Raw genomic sequence first — 22,542 nt, forward strand, 5'->3', positions numbered from 1 at the left:
TTGGCACTATAGTCCAGTGACTCAGATCCTGATTGCTCAACCCAAACATGTTATGTCGCCCCCTCTACTGGCACCGATCAATCATTGCAATATTTGCGGTTCAAAAACACAAAAAAACATAAAAATTGCTTTATACATGTGCATTCATTCTGGGGGGTTTGTATGTGGAATTAACACATGAACTGCAAGGAATTCAATGGAGATTTTTGGGCTATCATTCGCGGGATTGGGCTGTATCTTATTTCCACCTAAACACATTTTCATTTGGGTGAGTTTTAATGCAACTATCAATGTTGGAAACTATTATTTATTGTTTCAAAAATATTTTCTTTAATTAAGGTCTTTAATTAACTGCTCTCCGACACCCTGTTCTAATAGAGAGCACTTTGACCTTCTTGTCAAATGCACCCTCCTCCCATCACTAGCAAGGGGTTCCACCGCGCATGTTTGTGCGTGTGTGATAGTCTACACATTGATTTAATCGTAAACGTATTTACATATTTGAGTTATTAAGGGTTAGCGTTCTGTGGATTACGCGGTACCATTTTTGCAAGCTACCTTTATCGAAAGAGATCTAGATTTCAGAACCGGGCGCTGTCCGAAACTGATTATACCACATCGCGTTGAATTGATGATGCTCAGTTCGTGGTGCTGACATCCTTTGCGCTTTCGCTCTCTTTCCTTTCCTCTCTGTCCCTCCCTCCCTCCTCCATCTCCCCCTCCCTTGGTTCTCTCTCATACGCACAAACCCCTCTGTCATGGCGTCTTCCAACAATGTTACCCCCACCAACTGTAGCTGGTGGCCCATCTCAGCCTTGGATGAAGACGGTGAAATGACAGACGGAGAGAAAAGCGAAGAGCCAGCTATCGAGTCGAAACCAAATTTCTCTAAAGACAAGCTTGTTTTGTATCACTGGACGCAGTCTTTCATCTCTCAAAAGGTAACACACAGACATCATGAAAACGAAATGGGGGTGTCTCTCTTACATGTCATATCTGCTATAGGAGGTAAATGTGTTATTCGATAAGAATTATTTGAAATATAATGTTATAGGTCTGTGTTAGAAATTATTTAATTCTGGCAATATTTCCAATATGAGACGTTATGAAACGTCTGCAGCATGTGTGGACATTTTCATTGACATTGGTTTATACGAGATAGGCTATAGCTGGATGGGTGATCAATATTATATAACAATGGATGATTCAGCGAGAAGAAGATGGTGTCTAATTCTAACAGGACGTCTGTTTTGACAGTTTTTCCCTCATCGATGAGAAATCAGTCTACACCGCATATGTGGTCCGACGTGACAAATCTAAATAATTTATGTAAAATTAGGTACTTCTGTGAAAAACAAAGGAAAGGCAACATTTCAACCCTCCTTGTGGCTTTCTCTCAGGGCAGCGCTTGTAAGTTATTCTGAAATATATCAATATACTTGGCCATTTTTATTCAAATGGTATGTAGAACCCCACATGAGTCTTTATGAATCAGAGATCTTTCCCTTCAGATGTGTAGAGCGTGATCTTATTCATGTTGTCTGCAGACCACCATAGCTCAATCAATGCCTTGAGATCTCAGCGTTTTGAGTTAGTGCCACTTAAACCCGTACAGCCGTGGGGCCTCTGTTAGAGATGTTGTATTATAACAGAGCTTCAATCTCCTTTCATTATTATCAACAGCTTTCCAGATTAGGAGTTAACTGTCAATTTAACCAACAGGCGGATGACAAAGTCTGAGATTATTGCCTCATCTAACATTTTCTGTGAAAAATCATGTCCACCTCATTTTGATATTATTCTATCCTCTTTGCATGTGCTTTTCAATGTACAGTATATGTAATAGATAGGCAGGCCTACAGTATGTTTCGATACTCGGGCATAATGCTTACATTTCCAGCCCTGAAGGACATGTAAATTGGCAATGAAAGATGTAGACCAAATCTATATTACGCATTTTGAATGTAGAGACAGAATTTTTTACCTTTCCCGACATACAATTATAGTGAAACCAGGATTGACACCTAGCACCAATATGACATGATATGGTAAGTTACTAATCATTGTGAAATATCATGCAATGCAGACATGGGCCAGTGTTGCTCTGCACCTGATGAGACATCCACTCTCACAGCTGTTTGGACTGTGCTCAGCTAGCTTTGCTCCACTCCCCATGTGGCAAAGATGTGTGATTTAGTCTGTCAACCATTAGGATATTGGCTACGAGCCTCTCTGGAAGCTACTGCTGATCTGCCTGTTGTCACTCAACAGTACTAGTAAAACATGAGGCTCATTGTCGTCGTTCCACTCAATACAGGCATTAGAGATGCTGCATTCATTTAAGTTAAACAATGCGAAGTGGTCTTCTGGTCAGGCTCCATAGACGGGCACATCGCGCACCGCTCCCGAGCATACTACTCGCCAAGTCCAGTCTCTTGACAACAAGGTTGAGGAAATCCGAGCAAGGGTAGCATTCCAGAGAGACATAAGAGACTGTAACGTTCTTTGCTTCACGGAAACATGGCTCACTCGAGACACGCTATCGGAGTCGGTACAGCCAGCTGGTTTCTTCACGCATCGCGCCGACAGAAACAAGCATCTTTCTGGTAAGAAGAGAGGCGGGGGTGTATGCCTTATGATTAACGAGACGTGGTGTGATCATAACAACATACAGGAACTCAAGTCCTTCTGTTCACCTGACTTAGAATTCCTCACAATCAAATGTCGGCCGCATCATCTACCAAGAGAATTCTCTTCGATTATAATCACAGCCGCATATATTCCCCCCAAAGCAGACACATCGATGGCCCTGAATGAACTTTATTTGACTCTATGTAAACTGGAAACCACATATCCTGAGGCTGCATTCATTGTAGCTGGGGATTTTAACCAAGCTAATCTGAAAACAAGACTCCCTAAATTCTATCAGCATATCGATTGTGCTACCACAATCGGAAACATGACCGAATACAAACAGTGTAGCTATTCCCTCTGCAAGGCAATCAAACGAGCTAAGCGTCAGTATAGAAACAAAGTAGAGTCACAATTCAACGGCTCAGACACAAGAGGTATGTGGCAGGGTCTACAGTCAATCACGAATTACAAAAAGAAAACCAGCCCGTCGCGGACCAGGATGTCTTGCTCCCAGACAGACTAAACAACTTCTTTGCTCGCTTTGAGGACAATACAGTGCCACTGACACGGCCCGCTACCAAAACCTGCGGACTCTCCTTCACTGCAGCCGACGTGAGTAAAACACTTAAACGTGTTAACCCTCGCAAGGCTGCAAGCCCAGACGGCATCCCCAGCCGAGCATGCACAGACCAGCTGGCTGGTTTGTTTACGGACATATTCAATCAACCCTTATCCCAGTCTGCTGTTCCCACATGCTTCAAGAGGGCCACCATTGTTCCTGTTCCCAAGAAAGCTAAGGTAACTGAGCTAAACGACTACCGCCCCGTAGCATTCACTTCCGTCATCATGAAGTGCTTTGAGAGACTAGTCAAGGACCATATCACCTCCACCCTACCTGATACCCTAGACCCGCTCCAATTTGCTTACCGCCCCAATAGGTCCACAGACGACGCAATCACAACCACACTGCACACTGCCCTAACCCATTGTCACGTTCCTGACCTGTTTTCTTTTGTCTTGTATTTATTTAGTTGGTCAGGGCGTGAGTTGGGTGGGTTTGTCTATGTGTGACTTTCTATGTTGGGATGTTTGTGTTCGGCCGGGTATGATTCTCAATCAGAGGCAGCTGTCAATCGTTGTCCCTGATTGAGAATCATACTTAGGCAGCCTGGGTTTCACGTGTGTGTTGTGGGTGTTTGTTTCCGTGTTTGTATTCGTGCCACACGGGACTGTTGTCGGTTGTTTCATTTTGTTTCATGTTAGTGTTCAGTTTCGATTTAATAAGTTATCATGAGCACTACCCACTCTGCGTGTTGGTCCGATCCATGCTCCTCCTCATCCACGCAGAGTGTGGCAAAGCCGGGTAGGATACCTGAGCCAACTCCCCGTGCTTACCGTGGAGTGAGAGGGCGTCGTACTGGTCAGACACTGTGTTATGCGGTAAAGCGCACGGTGTCCCCAGTACGCGTGCTTAGTCCAGTGCGGGCTATTCCACCTTGCCACACTGGTCGGGCTAGGTTGGGCATCGAGCCGGGTGTCATGAAGACGGCCCAACGCATCTGGCCTCCAGTGCGTCTCCTCGGGCCGGCGTACATGGCACCAGCCTTACAAATGGTGTCCCCGGTTTGCCAGCATAGCCCAGTGCGGGTTTTTCCACCTCGCCGCACTGGCAGGGCTACGGGGACCATTCAACCTGGTAAGGTTGGGCAGGCTCGGTGCTCAAGAGCGCGTGCCCTCCTTGACGGTCCGGTTTTTCCGGTGCCACCTCCACGTAACAGTCCTCCGGTGGCAGCCCCCCGCACCAGGCTGTCTCTCCGTCTTCTCTCTCCACTTGCTCCCACCTGTCCAGCGCTGTCAGAGCCTTCCTCCTCTCCAGCGCAGCCAGTGTCTGAGCTGCCTGCCTGCCCAGCGCTGTCTGAACTGTCTGCCTGCCCAGCGCTGTCTGAACTGTCTGCCTGCCCAGCGCTGTCTGAGCTGTCTGCCTGCCCAGCGCTGTCTGAGCTGCCTGCCTGCCCAGCGCTGTCTGAGCTGCCTGCCTGCCCAGCGCTGTCTGAGCTGCCTGCCTGCCCAGCGCTGACCGTCTGTCCCGAGCCGTCAGAGCTGCCCGTCTGTACTGAGTCTTCAAAGCCGCCCGTCTGTACTGAGCCTTCAAAGCCGCCCGTCTGTACTGAGCCTTCAAAGCCGCCCGTCTGTCCTGAGCCTTCAAAGCCGCCCGTCTGTCCTGAGCCTTCAGAGCCGTCTGCCAGACAGGAGCCGCTAGAGCCTTCCGCCAGACAGGAGCCCGCTAGAGCCTTCCGCCAGACAGGAGCCGCTAGAGCCTTCCGCCAGACAGGAGCCGCCAGAGCCGTCCAGCCAGACAGGATCCGCCAGAGCCGTCCAGCCAGGACCAGCCAGAGCCGTCCAGCCAGGACCAGCCAGAGCCGTCCAGCCAGGACCAGCCAGAGCTGTCCAGCCAGGATCCGCCAGGGCCGCCAGCCAGCCAGGATCCGCCAGAGCCAGCCAGCCAGGATCTGCCAGAGCCAGCCAGCCAGGATCCGCCAGAGCCAGCCAGCCAGGATCCGCCCCTCAGTCCAGTGCTGCCCCTCAGTCCGGTGCTGCCCCTCAGTCCGGGGCTGCCCCTCAGTCCGGAGCTGCCCCTCAGTCCGGAGCTGCCCCTCAGTCCGGAGCTGCCCCTTAATCCAATGAGGTTTATATGGAGGGTGGCCATTGGAAAGAGGCCACGGAAGCGGGGTTTGACTATGGTGGGGTGGGGACCACGACCAGCGCCGCCACCGTGGACAGACGCCCACCCAGACCCTCCCCTAGAGTTTATGCTGGTGCGCCCGGAGTTCGCACCTTAAGGGGGGGGTTATGTCACGTTCCTGACCTGTTTTCTTTTGTCTTGTATTTATTTAGTTGGTCAGGGCGTGAGTTGGGTGGGTTTGTCTATGTGTGATTTTCTATGTTGGGATGTTTGTGTTCGGCCGGGTATGATTCTCAATCAGAGGCAGCTGTCAATCGTTGTCCCTGATTGAGAATCATACTTAGGCAGCCTGGGTTTCACGTGTGTGTTGTGGGTGTTTGTTTCCGTGTTTGTATTCGTGCCACACGGGACTGTTGTCGGTTGTTTCATTTTGTTTCATGTTAGTGTTCCGTTTCGATTTAATAAATTATCATGAGCACTACCCACTCTGCGTGTTGGTCCGATCCATGCTCCTCCTCGTCTGAGAACGACTATGACGACCGTTACACCCATCTGGACAAGAGGAATACCTATGTGAGAATGCTGTTCATCGACTACAGCTCAGCATTTAACACCATTGTACAGCAGAGGGAGCACCCCCCTATCCACATCGACGGGACAGTAGTGGAGAGGGTAGAAAGTTTTAAGTTCCTTGGTGTACACATCACGGACAAATTGAATTGGTCCACCCACACAGACAGCGTGGTGAAGAAGGCGCAGCAGCGCCTCTTCAACCTCAGGAGGCTGAAGAAATTTGGCTTGTCACCAAAAGCACTCACAAACTTTTACAGATGCACAATCGAGAGCATCCTGTCGGGCTTTATCACCACCTGGTACGGCAACTGCTCCACCCACAACCGTAAGGCTCTCCAGAGGGTAGTGAGGTCTGCACAACGCATCACCGGGGGCAAACTACCTGCCCTCCAGGACACCTATACCACCCGATGTCACAGGAAGGCCATAAAGATCATCAAGGACAACAACCACCCGAGCCACTGCCTGTTCACCCCGCTATCATCCAGAAGGCGAGGTCAGTACAGGTGCATCAAAGCAGGGACCGAGAGACTGAAAAACAGCTTCTATTTCAAGGCCATCAGACTGTTAAACAGCCACCACTAACATTGAGTGGTTGCTGCCAACATACTGACTCAACTCCAGCCACTACAATAATGGAAAAATTGATGTAAAAAATGTATCACTAGCCACTTTAAACAATGCCACTTAATATAATGTTTACATACCCTACATTACTCATCTCATATGTATATACTGTACTCTATACCATCTACTGTATCTTGCCTATGCCGTTCTGTGCCATCACTCATTCATATATTTTTATGTACATATTCTTCATCCCTTTACACTTGTGTGTATAAGGTAATTGTTGTGAAATTGTTCGGTTAGATTACTCGTTGGTTATTACTGGATTGTCGGAACTAGAAGGACAAGCATTTCGCTACACTCGTATTAACATCTGCTAACCATGTGTATGTGACAAATAACATTTGATTTGATATTAGCCAAAGTCTACCGTCTTCTCATTGAGGTTGGTTTAATGATAGTTATGGGGCATTCATGTTGAGATAATGAACAAGGAATGTTAGGATCCCCTGGTTACTCTGTCCTCTCAGCAGCTGTATATGTGGCCTGTAGACAGGCAAATAGAGTATATTTCATACTTACAATCTTAGAAAAAGGGTTCAAAAAGGGTTCTTCGGCTGTCCCCATAGGAGAACCCTTTTTGGTTCCAGGTAGAACCCTTTTTACTTCCAGGTAAAACCCTTTCCACAGATGGTTCTACATGGAAATGTCTGCCGTGCTAGAGCTGTCCCAGTCAACTGTAAGTGCTGTTATTGTGAAGTGGAAACGTCTAGGCACAACAACGGCTCAGCCGCGAAGTGGTAGGCCACACAAACTCACAGAATGGGAATTTTTACGTAGTGCGTAAAAATCGCCTGTCCTTGGTTGCAACACTCACTACGAGTTCCAAACTGCATCTGGAAGCAACGTCAGCACATTAACTGTTCGTCGGGAGCTTTATGAAATAGGTTTCCATGGCCGAGCAGCTGCACACAAGCCTAAGATCACCATGCACAATGCCAAATCAAATCAAATTTATTTATATAGCCCTTCTAACATCAGCTGATATATCAAAGTGCTGTACAGAAACCCAGCCTAAATCCCCAAACAGCAAGCAATGCAGGTGTAGAAGCACGGTGGCTAGGAAAAACTCCCTAGAAAGGCCAAAACCTAGGAAGAAACCTAGAGAGGAACCAGGCTATGAGGGGTGGCCAGTCCTCTTCTGGCTATGCCAGGTGGAGATTATAACAGAACATGGCCAAGATGTTCAAATGTTCATAAATGACCAGCATGGTCAAATAATAATAAGCACAGTAGTTGTCGAGGGTGCAACAAGTCAGCACTTCAGGAGTAAATGTCAGTTGGCTTTTCATAGCCGATCATTGAGCATATCTCTACCGCTCCTGCTGTCTCTAGAGAGTTGAAAACAGCAGGTCTGGGACAGGTAGCACGTCCGGTGAACAGGTCAGTGTTCCATAGCCGCAGGCAGAACAGTTGAAACTGGAGCAGCAGCACGGCCAGGTGGACTGGGGACAGCAAGGAGTCATCATGCAGGTAGTCCTGAGGCATGGTCCTAAGGTTCTGGCCCTCCGAGAGAAAGAAAGAAAGAGAGAATTAGAGAGAGCATACTTAAATTCACACAGGACACCGGATAAGACAGGAGAAATACTCCAGATATAACAGACTGACCCTAGCCCCCCGACACATAAACTACTGCAGCATAAATACTGGTGGCTGAGACAGGAGGGGTCAGGAGACACTGTGGCCCCATTTGATGATACCCCTGGACAGGGCCAAACAGGCAGGATATAACCCCACCCACTTGGCCAAAGCACAGCCCCCACACCACTAGAGGGATACCTTCAACCACCAACTTACAATCCTGAGACAAGGCCAAGTATAGCCCACAAAGATCTCCGCCACGGCACAACCCAAGGGGGGGGGGGGGGGGCAACCCAGACAGGAAGACCACGTCAGTGACTCAACACACTCAAGTGACGCACCCCTCCTAGGGCCGGCATGGAAGAGCACCAGTAAGCCAGTGACTCAGCCCCTGTAATAGGGTTAGAGGCAGAGAATCCCAGTGGAGAAAGGGGACCGGCCAGGCAGAGACAGCAAGGGCGGTTCGTTGCTCCAGTGCCTTTCCGTTCACCTTCACACTCCTGGACCAGATTACACTCAATCATATGACCTACTGAAGAGATGAGTTTTCAGACTTAAAGGTTGAGACCGAGTCTGCGTCTCTCACATGGGTAGGCAGACCATTCCATAAAAATGGAGCTCTATAGGAGAAAGCCCTGCTTCCAGCTGTTTGCTTAGAAATTCAAGGGACAATTAGGAGGCCTGCGTCTTGTGACCGTAGCGTACGTGTAGGTATGTAAGGCAGGACCAAATCGGAAAGATAGGTAGGAGCAAGCCCATGTAATGCTTTGTAAGTTAGCAGTAAAACCTTGAAATCAGCCCTTGCCTTAACAGGAAGCCAGTGTAGGGAGGCTAGCACTGGAGTAATATGATCAAATGTTTTGGTTCTAGTCAGCATTCTAGCAGCCGTATTTAGCACGAACTGCAGTTTATTTAGTGCTTTATCCGGGTAGCCGGATAAAGTAGTCTAACCTGGAAGTAACAAAAGCATACATTTTTGACCAGAAAGTTTCAGATTTTTGCAATGTTACGTAGATGGAAAAAAGCTGTCGTTGAAACAGTCTTGATATGTTCGTCAAAAGAGAGATCAGGGTCCAGAGTAACGCCGAGGTCCTTCACAGTTTTATTTGAGACGACAGTACCACCATCAAGATTAATTGTCAGATTCAACAGAAGATCTCTGTGTTTCTTGGGACCTAGAACAAGCATCTCTGTGTTGTCCGAGTTTAAAAGTAGAACGTTTGCAGCCATCCACTTCCTTATGTCTGAAACACAGGCTTCTAGCGAGGGCAATTTGGGGCATCACCATGTTTCATTGAAATGTACAGCTGTGTGTCATCCGCATAGCAGTGACAGTTAACATTATGTTTTCGAATGACATCCCCAAGAGGTAAAATATATAGTGAAAACAATAGTGGTCCTAAAACGGAACCTTGAGGAACACCGAAATGTACAGTTGATTTGTCAGAGGACAAACCATTCACAGAGACAAACTGATATCTTTCCGACAGATAAGATCTAAACCAGGCCAGAACTTGTCCGTGTAGACCAATTTGGGTTTCCAATCTCTCCAAAAGAATGTGGTGATCGATGGTATCAAAAGCAGCACTAAGGTCCAGGAGCACGAGGACAGATGCAGAGCCTCGGTCTGACGCCATTAAAAGGTAATTTACCACCTTCACAAGTGCAGTCTCAGTGCTATGATGGGGTCTAAAACAAGACTGAAGCATTTCGTATACATTGTCTTCAGGAAGGCAGTGAGTTGATGTGCAACAGCTTTTTCATTTTTTTTTTGAGAGGAATGGAAGATTCGATATAGGCCGATAGTTTTTAATATTTTCTGGGTCAATGTTTGGCTTTTTCAAGAGAGGCTTTATTACTGCCACTTTTAGTGAGTTTGGTACACATTCGGTGGATAGAGAGCCATTTATTATGTTCAACATAGGAGCGCCAAGCACAGGAAGCAGTTCTTTCAGTAGTTTAGTTGGAATAGGGTCCAGTATGCAGCTTGAAGGTTTAGAGGCCATGATTATTTTCATCATTGCGTCAAGAGATATAGTACTAAAACACCTGAGTGTCTCCCTTGATCCTAGGTCCTGACAGAGCTGTGCAGACTCAGGACAACTGAGCTTTGGAGGAATACGCAGATTTAAAGAGGAGTCCGTAATTTGCTTTCTAATGATCATGATCTTTGCCTCAAAGAAGTTCATGAATTTATTACTGCTGAAGTGAAAGCTATCCTCTCTTGGGGAATGCTGCTTCAAGAGTCGGCTGGAGTGGTGTAAAGCTCACTACCATTGGACTCTGGAGTAGTGGAAATGCTTTCTCTGGAGTGATGAATCACACTTCACCATCTGGCAGTCCAACGGTCGAATCTGGGTTTGGCGGATGCCAGGAGAACGCTAGTGCCAACTGTAAAGTGGTTGTGGAGGAGGAATAATGAGCTAGGGCTGTTTTTCATGGTTCAGGCTAGGCCCCTTAGTTCCAGTGAAGGGAAATCTTAACGCTACAGCATATAATGACATTCTAGACAATTCTGTGCTTCCAACTTTGTGGCAAAAGTTTGGGGAAGGCCCTTTCCTCTTTCAGCATGACAATGCGACCTTGCAGAAAGTGAGGTCCATACAGAAATGGTTTGTCGAGATCAATGTGGAAGAACTTGACTGGCCTGCACAGAGCCCTGATCTCAACCCCATCAAACACTTTGAGGATGAATTGGAACGCCAACTGCAAGCCAGGCCTAATCGCCCAACATCTGTGCCCTACCTCACTAATGCTCTTGTGGCTGAACGGAAGCAAGTCCCTGCAGCAATGTTCCAACATCTAGTGGAAAGCCTTCCCAGAAGATTGGAGGCTGTTACAGCAGCAAAGGGGGGGGACCAACTCCATATTAATGCCAATGATTTTGTAATGAGATGTTCGATGAGCAGGTGTCCACATAGTTTTGGTCATGTAGCGTATGTCCCTGCACAATTCACATCATCCATATGGATTCTTTATCTAAGGAGGACTAAGGCGGATGTCCAATATGCTGCAAATATAGCTGAGACAGACAGAAAATGGCTGTGTCATTGCACTACCCTGTACAAACCTGTTTTTCTTGCTGTCTTTAGAAATGCATCAAGATATCTAAACTACTTCTGAATAGTTATCTCATATAGTAGTTCCTTTGATCACTGATCCATCTGTCATACAGTAAATTATGGATTGGTGCACACAAGAGGAATGACTGTAGCGGGAGTTTGATAACTTAATGTAACCGCATATTTGGAAGCCATTGAAGATCAATACTCCACTGTCATTCTAAACTGCTGCAGCAGGTTGGAGATTTACATTTTCGTCACGATAGTATAACTCAGAGCCTGTAGGTCTCTACTGCTAGATCTATACAGTAGTCAACACTCAGTTGTCAGTCAGCAACTCAGATGACAGTGAGTCCAACTCGGGTGTCAGAAGTTCTCTGAGTAAGATATAGAGATCTCTATAAGTATCTGTGGCTCTGGTGGTTCCAGCTCAGATGTCAGAGGTTGTCAGTGGATCCATGTCAGTTTATAATGACGAGTTAATGTTAGGGTGTCATTAATTGTCTGGTTAGCAATTATATTGATACAATTGCTGCAACCAGAGATTATGTCATTGATTAAGAGATAAATATGATTGAGAAATATTTGTCATTATTGAATCACTTGGTCTGGTTGATTGTATCTCCTAATCCTTCTCTATAGTCATCTACTCCAGTCACTGTTAAAGTTGAGGTTTCATGCTAATACATACGTAATCAGTGATGGGAATTGTTGCAGTATTCTTGGAAAAATAATAATTATACAGTAAATTGAGCGAGCTACAAGGTCTTCCTGTTCTGTCTTGCGCAAGGTTATCCTGTACTAGACGGGAGTGGTAACAATTCCTACACTAACTGTTTACTCAGTCGGTGCACTCACACTTTGTGATGTTTTGTTACAAGTTTACAACAAAAGTCCAATGTTTCTCACTCCATGGCCCCCTCACCTCCATAGTGTGATCTACTGTACACAGTGCTTGACTTGGACTGAAATTGATGAGTGCCGGTACTGTTTACATTTAGGTGCAGGAGCTCCACAATACTTTTGAGCTAATATTCTATGAGAGGAACAGGAACTCAAACTGTAGAAAATTTGAGCTGCCGGTACTCAGTTCCGGTGAGCTCCTGCCAAAGTCAAGCGCTGACTGTACATTCATTCATCTTATTTCTACAAATAACCCTCCATGCATCTCCATGGCTTTAAATAGACACTGTAAATGGATATTGTCTGCCTCACAGAAGCCATTTTTGTTTCATATTGAGCTCAACAAAACATTATTTTGCCTGGGGATAGGAAAACAAAAGATGTAGGGCCTATGTCTGGCAATGATGCATGACTGTTACTTCTTCTAAGGCCTTTTAATGGCCTGTTTTATGCCTGTACTTGTGTAGGTAGAGCAGGGTTCCCTGCTCTAAGGTGTGCAGTTGGTTAGAAATAGAGATATCATTGTTTTCTTTTTTAATTGTTCTTCAACAAAACATTGTAGACTACAAGTAGCAGCAATAAGCCAAATTACGAAAAGCAAATTACAATTTGCTTTTGAATATTAACCTTTGTAGACCTGAATGAGTTTCTCTACCAGAGTAACTTGCCAAGCACATTTATGTGTTATACAATTGTAATAACATAGACCATTAGAGTACTGATTGTACTAAAACACAAAAACACATACAAACAAGAGTCAAGCTATGAGACAAAGATGTAACTTGTGTCTCTGTTCGCCGTGTTTCTCTGTGTTAATCTTCCTCTAGGTGCGTCTGGTGATCAATGAGAAGGGTCTGCTGTGTGAAGAGAGGGATGTGAGTCTCCCTATAGCCGAGCACAATGAGCCTTGGTTTATGAGGCTCAACCTGGGGGAGGAGGTGCCTGTTTTCATCCACGGAGATACCATCGTCTCAGACTACAACCAAATCATAGAGTACCTAGAGGCTAACTTTGGGGGAGGTATTGCCTTTTAGACTACTTGATTTCTTTCCATTATGATAGTGACTGCAGTGTGATCTGATGCGAGTGACTGCAGTGTGATCTGATGCGAGTGACTGCAGTGTGATCTGATGTTAGTGACTGCAGTGTGATCTGATGCGAGTGACTGCACATGCTCTTTTTAAGGTTAATTTAGGAGAGGTATTGCCTTTCAGACTACTCATCTCTTGTCATCCATGATGTTACAGTAGTGACTGAATAGCATACAGTATACAATCAGATAATAGAGTATACTCTTGTAAAAAAAAAAAAAAAGGTGCTATCTACAACCTAAAAGGGTTATTTGGCTGTCCTCATAGGAGAACCCTTTGAATAATCCTTTTTGGTTCCAGGTAGAAACCTTTTGGTTCCAGGTAGAGCTCTTTTGGGTTCCATGTAGAACCCTGGCCAAGTCTACTTTGGGGGAGGTATTGCTTTTCAGACTACTCGTATCTTTATTAGTGACTGTAAACGGTCTCTACCAGGTTATTGACTACTTAGAGACTGAATTTGGGGGAGGTATTGCTTTTAACATTACTATTGATCTGTTTTCATAGTTTTTTTAATGTATTTTTAAGTTTGCTATTACAACCAGATCATTGAGTAAATAGAGACTAACTTTGGGAGGGGGTATTGCTTTTCAGACTACTCATCTATTCCGGTGTCCATGATGTTTAGTGAGTGACTGCATAGTAAAACAGTATACCGTCTTCACGGTTACTTTGGGAGAAGTATTGCTTTTCAGACTAACTTGATCTCTTTTGTTGATGATGTTAGTCAGTGATGGACTGCATAGGAAACAGTATGCACATTTTAAGAATACTGATCTCTATCAACCATTTTTTCATATTAGGTGCAGTTATGAACATGTCAGAGATACATCTAACTGGCCAATTATATGGTTCATTGCAGCTCAAGGATCAATGATCGTCCATGAAGTTAGTGACTGGCTGGCGGCTGCATAGCAAAGATTAGGAATATTTTAAGGTTTCTATTGAGCCTAAGGTTGCTATTTTAAGGTTTATAAACATTGGTAAAATGTTGCTGTTTTTCATCAGGGAAGTGTAATTCAAGTATGTATGTCGTTTGTCCTATCATGGTCCTATGGGTCATTTTAGGTGCTGGTGATTGTGGGTCGGTATGTAATGACCTGAAAGGATGACCCCAGGAAGGCTGGAGGGGATATTGAACATGGCCTATGGATGAAGGACGACTTCTCAGTTCAGATGGAGATACTGCATGCTCACCCCCCATGACAGAGAAGCTTGGTGCTATAGCTGCCAACTACTGTACAATGATTTCAGATTTCAGAGGCAACGGATAGGCTATTGTTCAATGGTTGCTCAATATCCTAACCCAGCTCTTGTCATTAATGTACGTTTGCTACTTTGAAGCCCATTTACTTTAAACAAATGTAGCTATTTTTATGACATCTCCATTATTTTCAGTTGATATTTTTAATGAACGAATTTAATAACAAATTCGTGTTCAGCAGGGTACAGTCTAGCAAAGCGTTTAGCATTTGCTTATTTGACAAGTTCACACAGTGGTATACCTCACCGTTTCACTTCGTTGGAAAACGCTTTCTGCCTAATGAACATGACTCAGACCTCATGCTCATTCTAAAGAGGATATTTTGTCATTCAGCAGCTTGATTTACAGATATTTTCTCAACTCTGTGTAATTTCTAATGCACCCTGCCAAAGGGGATGGAGCTTGCCTAGGAAGTGCAGATGGTGCAGCAGAGAAAATCCTATTATAGTGGACAGAATCTCCTGCCAAGGCAACTCAAGTTACCCTATAGTGTAGTGGACTCAGGTGAAATCCTACCTCCAGCAAGGTGTAATCCACTGCCAAATCACATAGTCTTTTATGATAGCTAAGCTCTCCGTATGCTCTTCTTATGCTTTCTCAGTGAGAATCTTGTTTTGGTATTTTGTCAGCTGTAGCCCATTTGCTTGATACATTCTTAGAAAAAAAGGTGCTATCTAGAACCTAAAAGGGTTATTTGGTTGTCCCCATTGGAGAACCCTTTGAATAACCCTTTCTGGTACCAAGTAGAACCCTTTTTGGGTTCCATGTAGAAACCTTTCCACAGAGGGTTCTACATGGAACCTAAAATAGTTATATCTGGAACCAAAAAGGGTCCTCCTATGGGGACAGCCGAAGAACCCTTTGGAACACCTTTTTTCTAAGAGTGTAAATGTGACTGAGCAGTAACACAGTCAGAGATCATTGGGTTCTCTCCTGTGTGACATTTCATTGTGCACCATCACCATGTCGGTCCAGCAGTATTGTGTACCCAAGCCAAGGCCATGCCCCCTGTTTGTGCTAAGAACTGATTTAAGGAGCCTGCTCTGATATTCACACCCCTGTACTGCTTAGCGCTGCAGAAGAGAGCACCAGCAGATTTCCAGAGCCAGGGCACGTACAGCCACACCCATGCCCAGGTCAACATGTTAGTGATTGACTGATTAGTCAGTAGTCTGGCCCTCCGCCAGGTGCAGCCCCGGGCATCGTCCTCCACCCTAGAGCCATGCAACCGGAGAAACAGCACAGACTGGAATATCCCTGGGCCTTTCCTGTGTCCCCACTCCAAATCATCAGTCATCATCAGTAAGCCTTCTCCAGCCCATAGCCTACCTTTATGGTGTCCTAACTTAAAGTAAAAACACAGAGCTATCTGTTAATATGGTGGAATGTTTGCTTCTATTTCTGTCTATTGGCCTATGGATTCCATTCTCAGAAACAGTTTTGTAGCTGAGTGTACTCCATTCACAGGAAAATACCCCTAATGCACCATTGTTATCCTTTGTGATATGTTAAGTGGACTGTTGCACATAAAGTAAAGGCTGAAGTTGGTATACAGTGCTGTATCTTTATGTTACAGACCTAATATGTTAGAATGCTGTACGCTCCTATATGTGTAATTATGTCACAGTGCTGTACACACCTCTGTCTGTTTGACCCTGGTGTCCTTGTAGAAACGGTGGCCCAGCTGATTCCCGATGCTGGCTCTCCTGTCCACGAGTGTGTGCAGCAGTACCGTAAGCTGCTGGACGGCCTGCCCATGGATGCTTACACACACGGCTGTATCCTGCACCCAGAGCTCACCACAGACTCCATGATCCCAAAGTACGCCACCGCTGAAATACGTAGTAAGTCAAATCAGAATTCTGTGTTTGACAGTGGGAACACCCCATTCACAATTCATGAGAAATATTGCTGTAGAATATGCAGGACATGAAAACACACATGTAAATAACATTCAATATAATATTGAATATAATTATTTAATATAAATTTGATTGATAGTATCTGCAATTTGCCATTAATAATGCACTACTCAGCATTCTCACAACATTTTCCGATTAACAGGTTGTGTCTCAACCAAATCATGGTGTCCAATTTGACCTTGTTTAAAATTAAAATCCCTATCACAGCAAAGTTCTTGGAAGCAATGTCATTAATTCCCTGTAGGAGATATTAGGTAATTGAGTCTGCAGGCACTGCATTGCTCCTTCATGGACGTGTTTGTGTAAATCAAGAAAAAGGCTGGTCTGGCCTAAACCCTGCAGTGGAATCAATTAACCAGAGATCCCCCTGCCCAGTGTGTTGTCTGTTAAATCATATTGATGCTTCATTTGTTGTTTATTTGTTTGAGGAAGTTCACCGATGTTAATATTTTTAAATCAGTCATTCATGTGTTTTCATGAACAACACTTTATTGATTTATCTCTCACATTTGAAATTGGTTGTCGCTGGCAAATGAAGATTTAGCAGGAAAACAGAATAGTCTATGGGGTCTCTGCGTATTTGTAAATTGTGTATTTCTAACACAATATATTCTTGTATGTAGGAAAGTATACACTAGTTATAATTTGTTGTTATTGAACATCCACTCTCTGTTTTGGTACTACTTTAGACCACAGAAAGGTTTCAAATGACTATTTCCTCCGAGAGTCACTGACTATTGTGTCTTACCTCAGAGCAGTATTTCATCCAGGAGTCATTAATGTCTCTATCTCTCTGTCCTCAGGACACTTAGCCAATGCTGCGTCTGAGCTGATGAAGCTGGACCACGAGGAACCCACGCTGACAGAGCCATACCTCTCCAAGCAGAAGAAACTCATGGTGAGACTGATAGCATGGCACCACACTGTACAAGAAGGGTTAGGGTTAGCATGACCCTAAACAGGGTTAGGGTTAGCATGGCACCACACTGCACAAGAAGGGTTAGGGTTTGCATGGCACCACACCGCACGAGAAGGGTTAGGGTTTGCATGGCACCACACCGCACGAGAAGGGTTAGGGTTTGCATGGCACCACACCGCACGAGAAGGGTTAGGGTTAGCATGGCACCACACCACACGAGAAGCGTAAAAAGAGCGAAAAAATAATTGATATAATGCAATAGCAACAATAGACTTTTCCAGTCGCCCTATATACCATTTATATCTGTGCATGTGTTTCTCTATGTTAGAGGCATATTAGGATTTCATTAAATGAAATGGCCTCACAAGATTGTTAAGATGACCTGATAATGGTCCGACTCATAGTGTCACATACTGTACACAAACATCAAGCAATATGAGTTATTGAGTAAGTTATTACTAAGCAGAGCAATTCCAACATCGTTGTTATTTACAATGTTTCAGTGTGATGTAGGATAGATATTTCAAAATGACCCTAATTGCTTGTGTCAGGGTCTGTGCTAGTTCTGTATCGACCCATAATGAATCAACATGGATAGCTGTCATTGCCAGGGCCAATCTGCTGGCAAAAAAAAAAAGATTTCCTTTTAACGGCTTGGCTCGGCCCTATAGTCGGTACCTTTATTTTCCATTGTTATTAGTTACACTGTTACAAATAGGTTTATTTTACTCTGTTATTGTACTTCAAGGGGACATATAGATGCTTGCTTACCCCAGACGAAGACATGCCATAGCTGTCTGTTGTTCAAGACAGCTGGTAGGTGCTCTGTTCTGAGACCAGTCTCTTGGCAGATGTTGTCCACCAATGTTTTCTGTGGTCTTCACCTATGAGCGGATAGCGACAATACGAGACTGCATAGACAGACATATTGATGGGTTGTACACATGTGACATGAGCTTGTTCTTGTTTTCACAGGCAAAAATATTGGACCACGATAATGTGACGTACCTAAAGAAGATCCTTGGAGAGTTGGCCATGGTACTAGATCAGGTAGAGGCCGAGTTGGAAAAGAGGAAAATCGAGTATGAAGGTGAGTGCAGATTATTACTGATGTTTATGTTCTTCAGTTCAGACATTACATTATCAAACATGGTGGCCGTGTCCGAATACCTATACTACCGCATGACATACCTAAACTGCACATTCATTTCAACCATTTGATCTAGTAGAATTCACTCCTCTTTTCCGACAACAGTTGATAATCAGATAAATTGACAAGCTGCACCAAAATGAACGAATGGCGAGAGTCAACGCAATCATGCATTAGATTACGCATTCGGCTTACTATTTACATTTTTTCCGCATACTATTTAGTATGGGTATTTGGACATGGCGACTCTGTTTTATCTTCCTAGCCTGATCCCAGATCTGTTTGTCCCGTCGTATATGACCATAGGAGTTGCAGTTGGCAAGATAGCACAAACAGATCTTGGACCATGCTACTTTGTACCACTCTGCTACAGTAGCATGTTTTATTTTGGCAGGTCAAAAGTGTGAGTTGTGGCTATGTGGACCTGAATTTACATTAGCTGATGTCTGCCTGGGAGCCTTGTTGCACAGGCTTAAGTTCTTGGGACTCTCAAAGAAATACTGGGAGGACGGCAGCCGACCCAACCTCCAGTCCTTTTTCGAGCGGGTGCAAAAACGCTACGCTTTCCGAAAAGTTCTGGGCGACATCCACACAACCCTTCTGTCAGCAGTTCTACCCAATGCATTCCGAATGGTAAAAAAGAAGCCGCCATCTTTCTTCGGGGCCTCTTTCCTCATGGGCTCTCTGGGAGGGATGGGCTACTTTGCCTATTGGTTTCTAAAAAAGAAATATGTGTAGTGAACGCCCCCCCTCCATGTCTTAAATGTCTGTGTATTTGTGTGATGTTTCAATTTTTCTGTAATGTTTTACAACAGGAGGAAAATATGAATCTATATAGGGAACACTATTACTTACCTAGGTGAACAAAGATAAGAACATTCCATACACAAAGGAATTGTTAACAGCACATTTTTCTGGTATTCCAATGCCTTCATCTATTTAATTTCTGGCTCCCTTCATCAGATCTCTATCAACCTAGAGTATTACTTTCTAATCAGCTCACTTTAGAGGCATGCATTATCCCGTTATTTTAATTAACGGAACACTTATTTGTATGTTTTTAACAATCATTAGGGTCATATTCCCTACACATGAGAGAGACAGACAATGTTTTGACATTGCATCGCCATATCCAAAGTGGGGCTCATCCACACCCTGCATGTCACTATAGAGTTTTATTAAGTCGTTTTTCATCACAGTTTTGGCGTTCACCTATTGCCCTTTATGCCGCTGTTGGCCATTGGTTTATTTTATTAAATCCTTCTGATACTTCCTGTGCTGCCAGAAACTGCCAGATGAGAAGATAGTGAGACGTCCAGTCAGTCCCAATTTGCTCCCTTTCCTTTTCCCCCTTGACCATAATTCTTGTTTGCAGATTTGTAAGTTTCACCACTGTTTATACCAATCCAGACCCTTCAGATATGCAAACATTGAAGGATCTGGCCAAAGGAAAGGGGTAAGGAGTGAATTGGGACTGTATACAGACACTCTCAGCCATATACAGACACTCCCTTTAAAGCACTATGAGAGTTTATGCACTCCATCAATTCATTCATTAATAAAATGTGATTGTCATTTCTCACACCACAGGCTTGAGCTGATCATGAAGTGATCTCTGACTTTAAAGTCAGAGAGGATGGGTCTGATAGAGAAATACTATAAGGGTCAATTGAGCCGTCCGCAATATTGAGCGAGGAATCACTCAGTGGCTTTTGACAGTGTCCATACAGAGTGACTATGAAATTATACATTGTTCAGTTAAATAGTCACATAAATAGCTGACATGGTTGGTTTGATCCTAGCAACATTGAGCAGCACCAGTTTTAGTTCAATAATCCAAGCTTTTTTTCATGACTTGTATGACTAGCCATTTAAACTAAACCTCTTCTTAGAAAACTGTGACTAGGGTTGCAAAATTCTGGGAACTTTCAATACATTCCCTGGTTTTTCCAGAAGTCCTAGTTGGAGGATTCCGGATTTCCTGCTTATTCTCTCCAGGATTCCCGGAATTAGGAGAGAATAAGCAGGAAATCCAGAATCCTCCAACTAGGATTCCTGGAAAACTAGGGAGTTGATTGAAAGTTCCCAGAATTTTGCAGTCTAACTGACCTATACAATGTTCCCCTCTGTTCAGGAGTGCTAGCATGTACACAGCTGAATGTCAATGGGGTTTACATTGTACAACTACGAGGATTTATTTCAATTTAAATAAGGTCTGGGTAGAAAAATAAAACAACATACAGTAACTTGACATTCAATGCATAACAAGACAACATACAAGACAGGAAGATCCAGTTCTGGTTTGCCACTGAAATAGCTCTTTCTCAATAGTCTTTCCTCATGTCCTCCTCCCATCCTCCTTTTCAAAATGGCAGAGGGAAGTGAGTAGACAGGAGAGCATTAAAGGAGAAGACAAGAGTAACATTGGATCTTCAGTTAAATCTCATTGTGAAGTCATAGGCAGCAGACTTTGACAAAGAATATTTTTCTTCCTTGTAATTTTAGAAAAAGGCAAGATTTTTGAGTGTACAGAGTAACCGTGAGTATGGTTATTAACAGACTGCATGCCTGAAAAAGCAATGACCAATGTTTCATTAACAGTGTCAGCTGTGTGGGATATCTATGTTTAAGTACTAAATGGCACCCTATTCCCTATGTAGTGCACTACTTTTGACGAGGGGCCACAAGGCTCTGATCAAAAGTAGTGCACTATGTAGGGAATAGGGTGTAATCATAAGGCTCTGATCAAAAGTAGTGCACTATGTAGGGAATAGGGTGTAATTTTGGATTCACATAAAGGTTTCACTTTGAATACTTGTCAAGACACACCTGGAACCGGTTTCTGAACACATATTAAAGCTAGTCCTGGACTAAATAGCATGTTCAACGGAGAATCTCCATTGACATAACTTTTTAGTCCAGGGATAGGCTTAATGTTTGTCTGGGAAACCATCCCTACAAGTTCATCTGTAAACAGGAAGTTGAGACGTCACAGTTCATCTCATCACATTGGGTGTTTGTTGGTGAGAAGAAAACATTCACAACTGAATAACTGTCTGGCGTTTTCTTCATGTTGAGCTTTGGAGATCTATGTAATGGAAAGAACATTTGACACCAGTAGCTGCCTGTATAACAACAATAACATAAAATGGCACAGGTTTGAAAATCTTAAGTTTGAGCTTTTTTGTTGTTGCTGGAAGTAAGCAAGTTAACACATTTTACATTTAGCCTAGTACTCAACTAATACACTGGCTTTCATTATTAGCCATACAGTAGTTAAAATCAAGTGCGTCTACAATCCATCTTATTTTGTGGGTTTTTTCCTGGGACTTTCACAGATACATAAACTAACACTTACATAAACTAAGGATACATAAACTAACACTAACACTGGGTGTAATGTCAGAGACCAATTGAGAAATTCCATTCCCATAACTAGCCTATCATTGGCAGTGTTTTTCTAGGTTTCATTATAACAAGCACCATTGTTACCAATAATTCACTGCCTCTTAAAACTGAGTTCCTGCAAATTATGTGTTTATTTCATATGGCTCACATAACTCTCGAGCCAAGGAATTCAACAAGTTGAGTAATCCTATTTGTTATTTGTGGCCATTATATTTCACAATAGTATTTTTTATTTTTATATTTATAAATATGCATTTATTTAGTGCTTTTGATGATGTCTGTTCATAAGCCTTAATTTATTCAGTTGTCAAGGAAAAATAAATTCTGAAAATTAAAAACGTAACTTGCAGTTTACAGAATTGTTATTTCAACATGATTGAATGTAATGCATTTTCTCTTATTTTGTACTATATGGCTTTTTCGCAATGCCAAGCAAAACAGACACAATTCCCCTGGTTATGAAGTGTTATAATGCATTGTTAGGCAACCTACTAAAAATCTATTTTATTTTACTTGCACATCATGCTGAATATTCCCTTGGTAGTGCTGAAAATAAACAGATAGGCCTACAGCTAGTAGTAGCCATAATATGATTAGAATCTTTTGGTTCTGGAAATAATTGCATGTTGTCCTTAATGATTTGTATAAAAAAAATTAAAAAGTTAGGATAGCATCTTATCCAGAGCGACTTACAGTTACTACATTAATCTTAAGATAGCTAGGTGGGA

At 43.7% G+C, this 22,542-nt stretch overlaps 1 protein-coding gene across 1 annotated transcript; it reads left to right on the forward strand.

Annotated features, from left to right (window-relative positions):
* Positions 1-407: 407 nt before the first annotated feature.
* Positions 408-22,157, forward strand: gdap1l1 (ganglioside induced differentiation associated protein 1-like 1). The gene is made up of 6 exons (XM_055891636.1): positions 408-941; positions 12,891-13,083; positions 16,086-16,259; positions 17,141-17,235; positions 18,232-18,346; positions 18,801-22,157. Exons 1-6 carry the CDS (start codon positions 759-761, stop codon positions 19,142-19,144), a joined length of 1,104 nt encoding a protein of 367 aa, XP_055747611.1. The 5' UTR covers positions 408-758; the 3' UTR covers positions 19,145-22,157.
* Positions 22,158-22,542: the final 385 nt, after the last annotated feature.

The sequence above is a fragment of the Salvelinus fontinalis genome, chromosome 31, assembly GCF_029448725.1.
Source record: "Salvelinus fontinalis isolate EN_2023a chromosome 31, ASM2944872v1, whole genome shotgun sequence".
NCBI lineage: Eukaryota > Metazoa > Chordata > Actinopteri > Salmoniformes > Salmonidae > Salvelinus > Salvelinus fontinalis.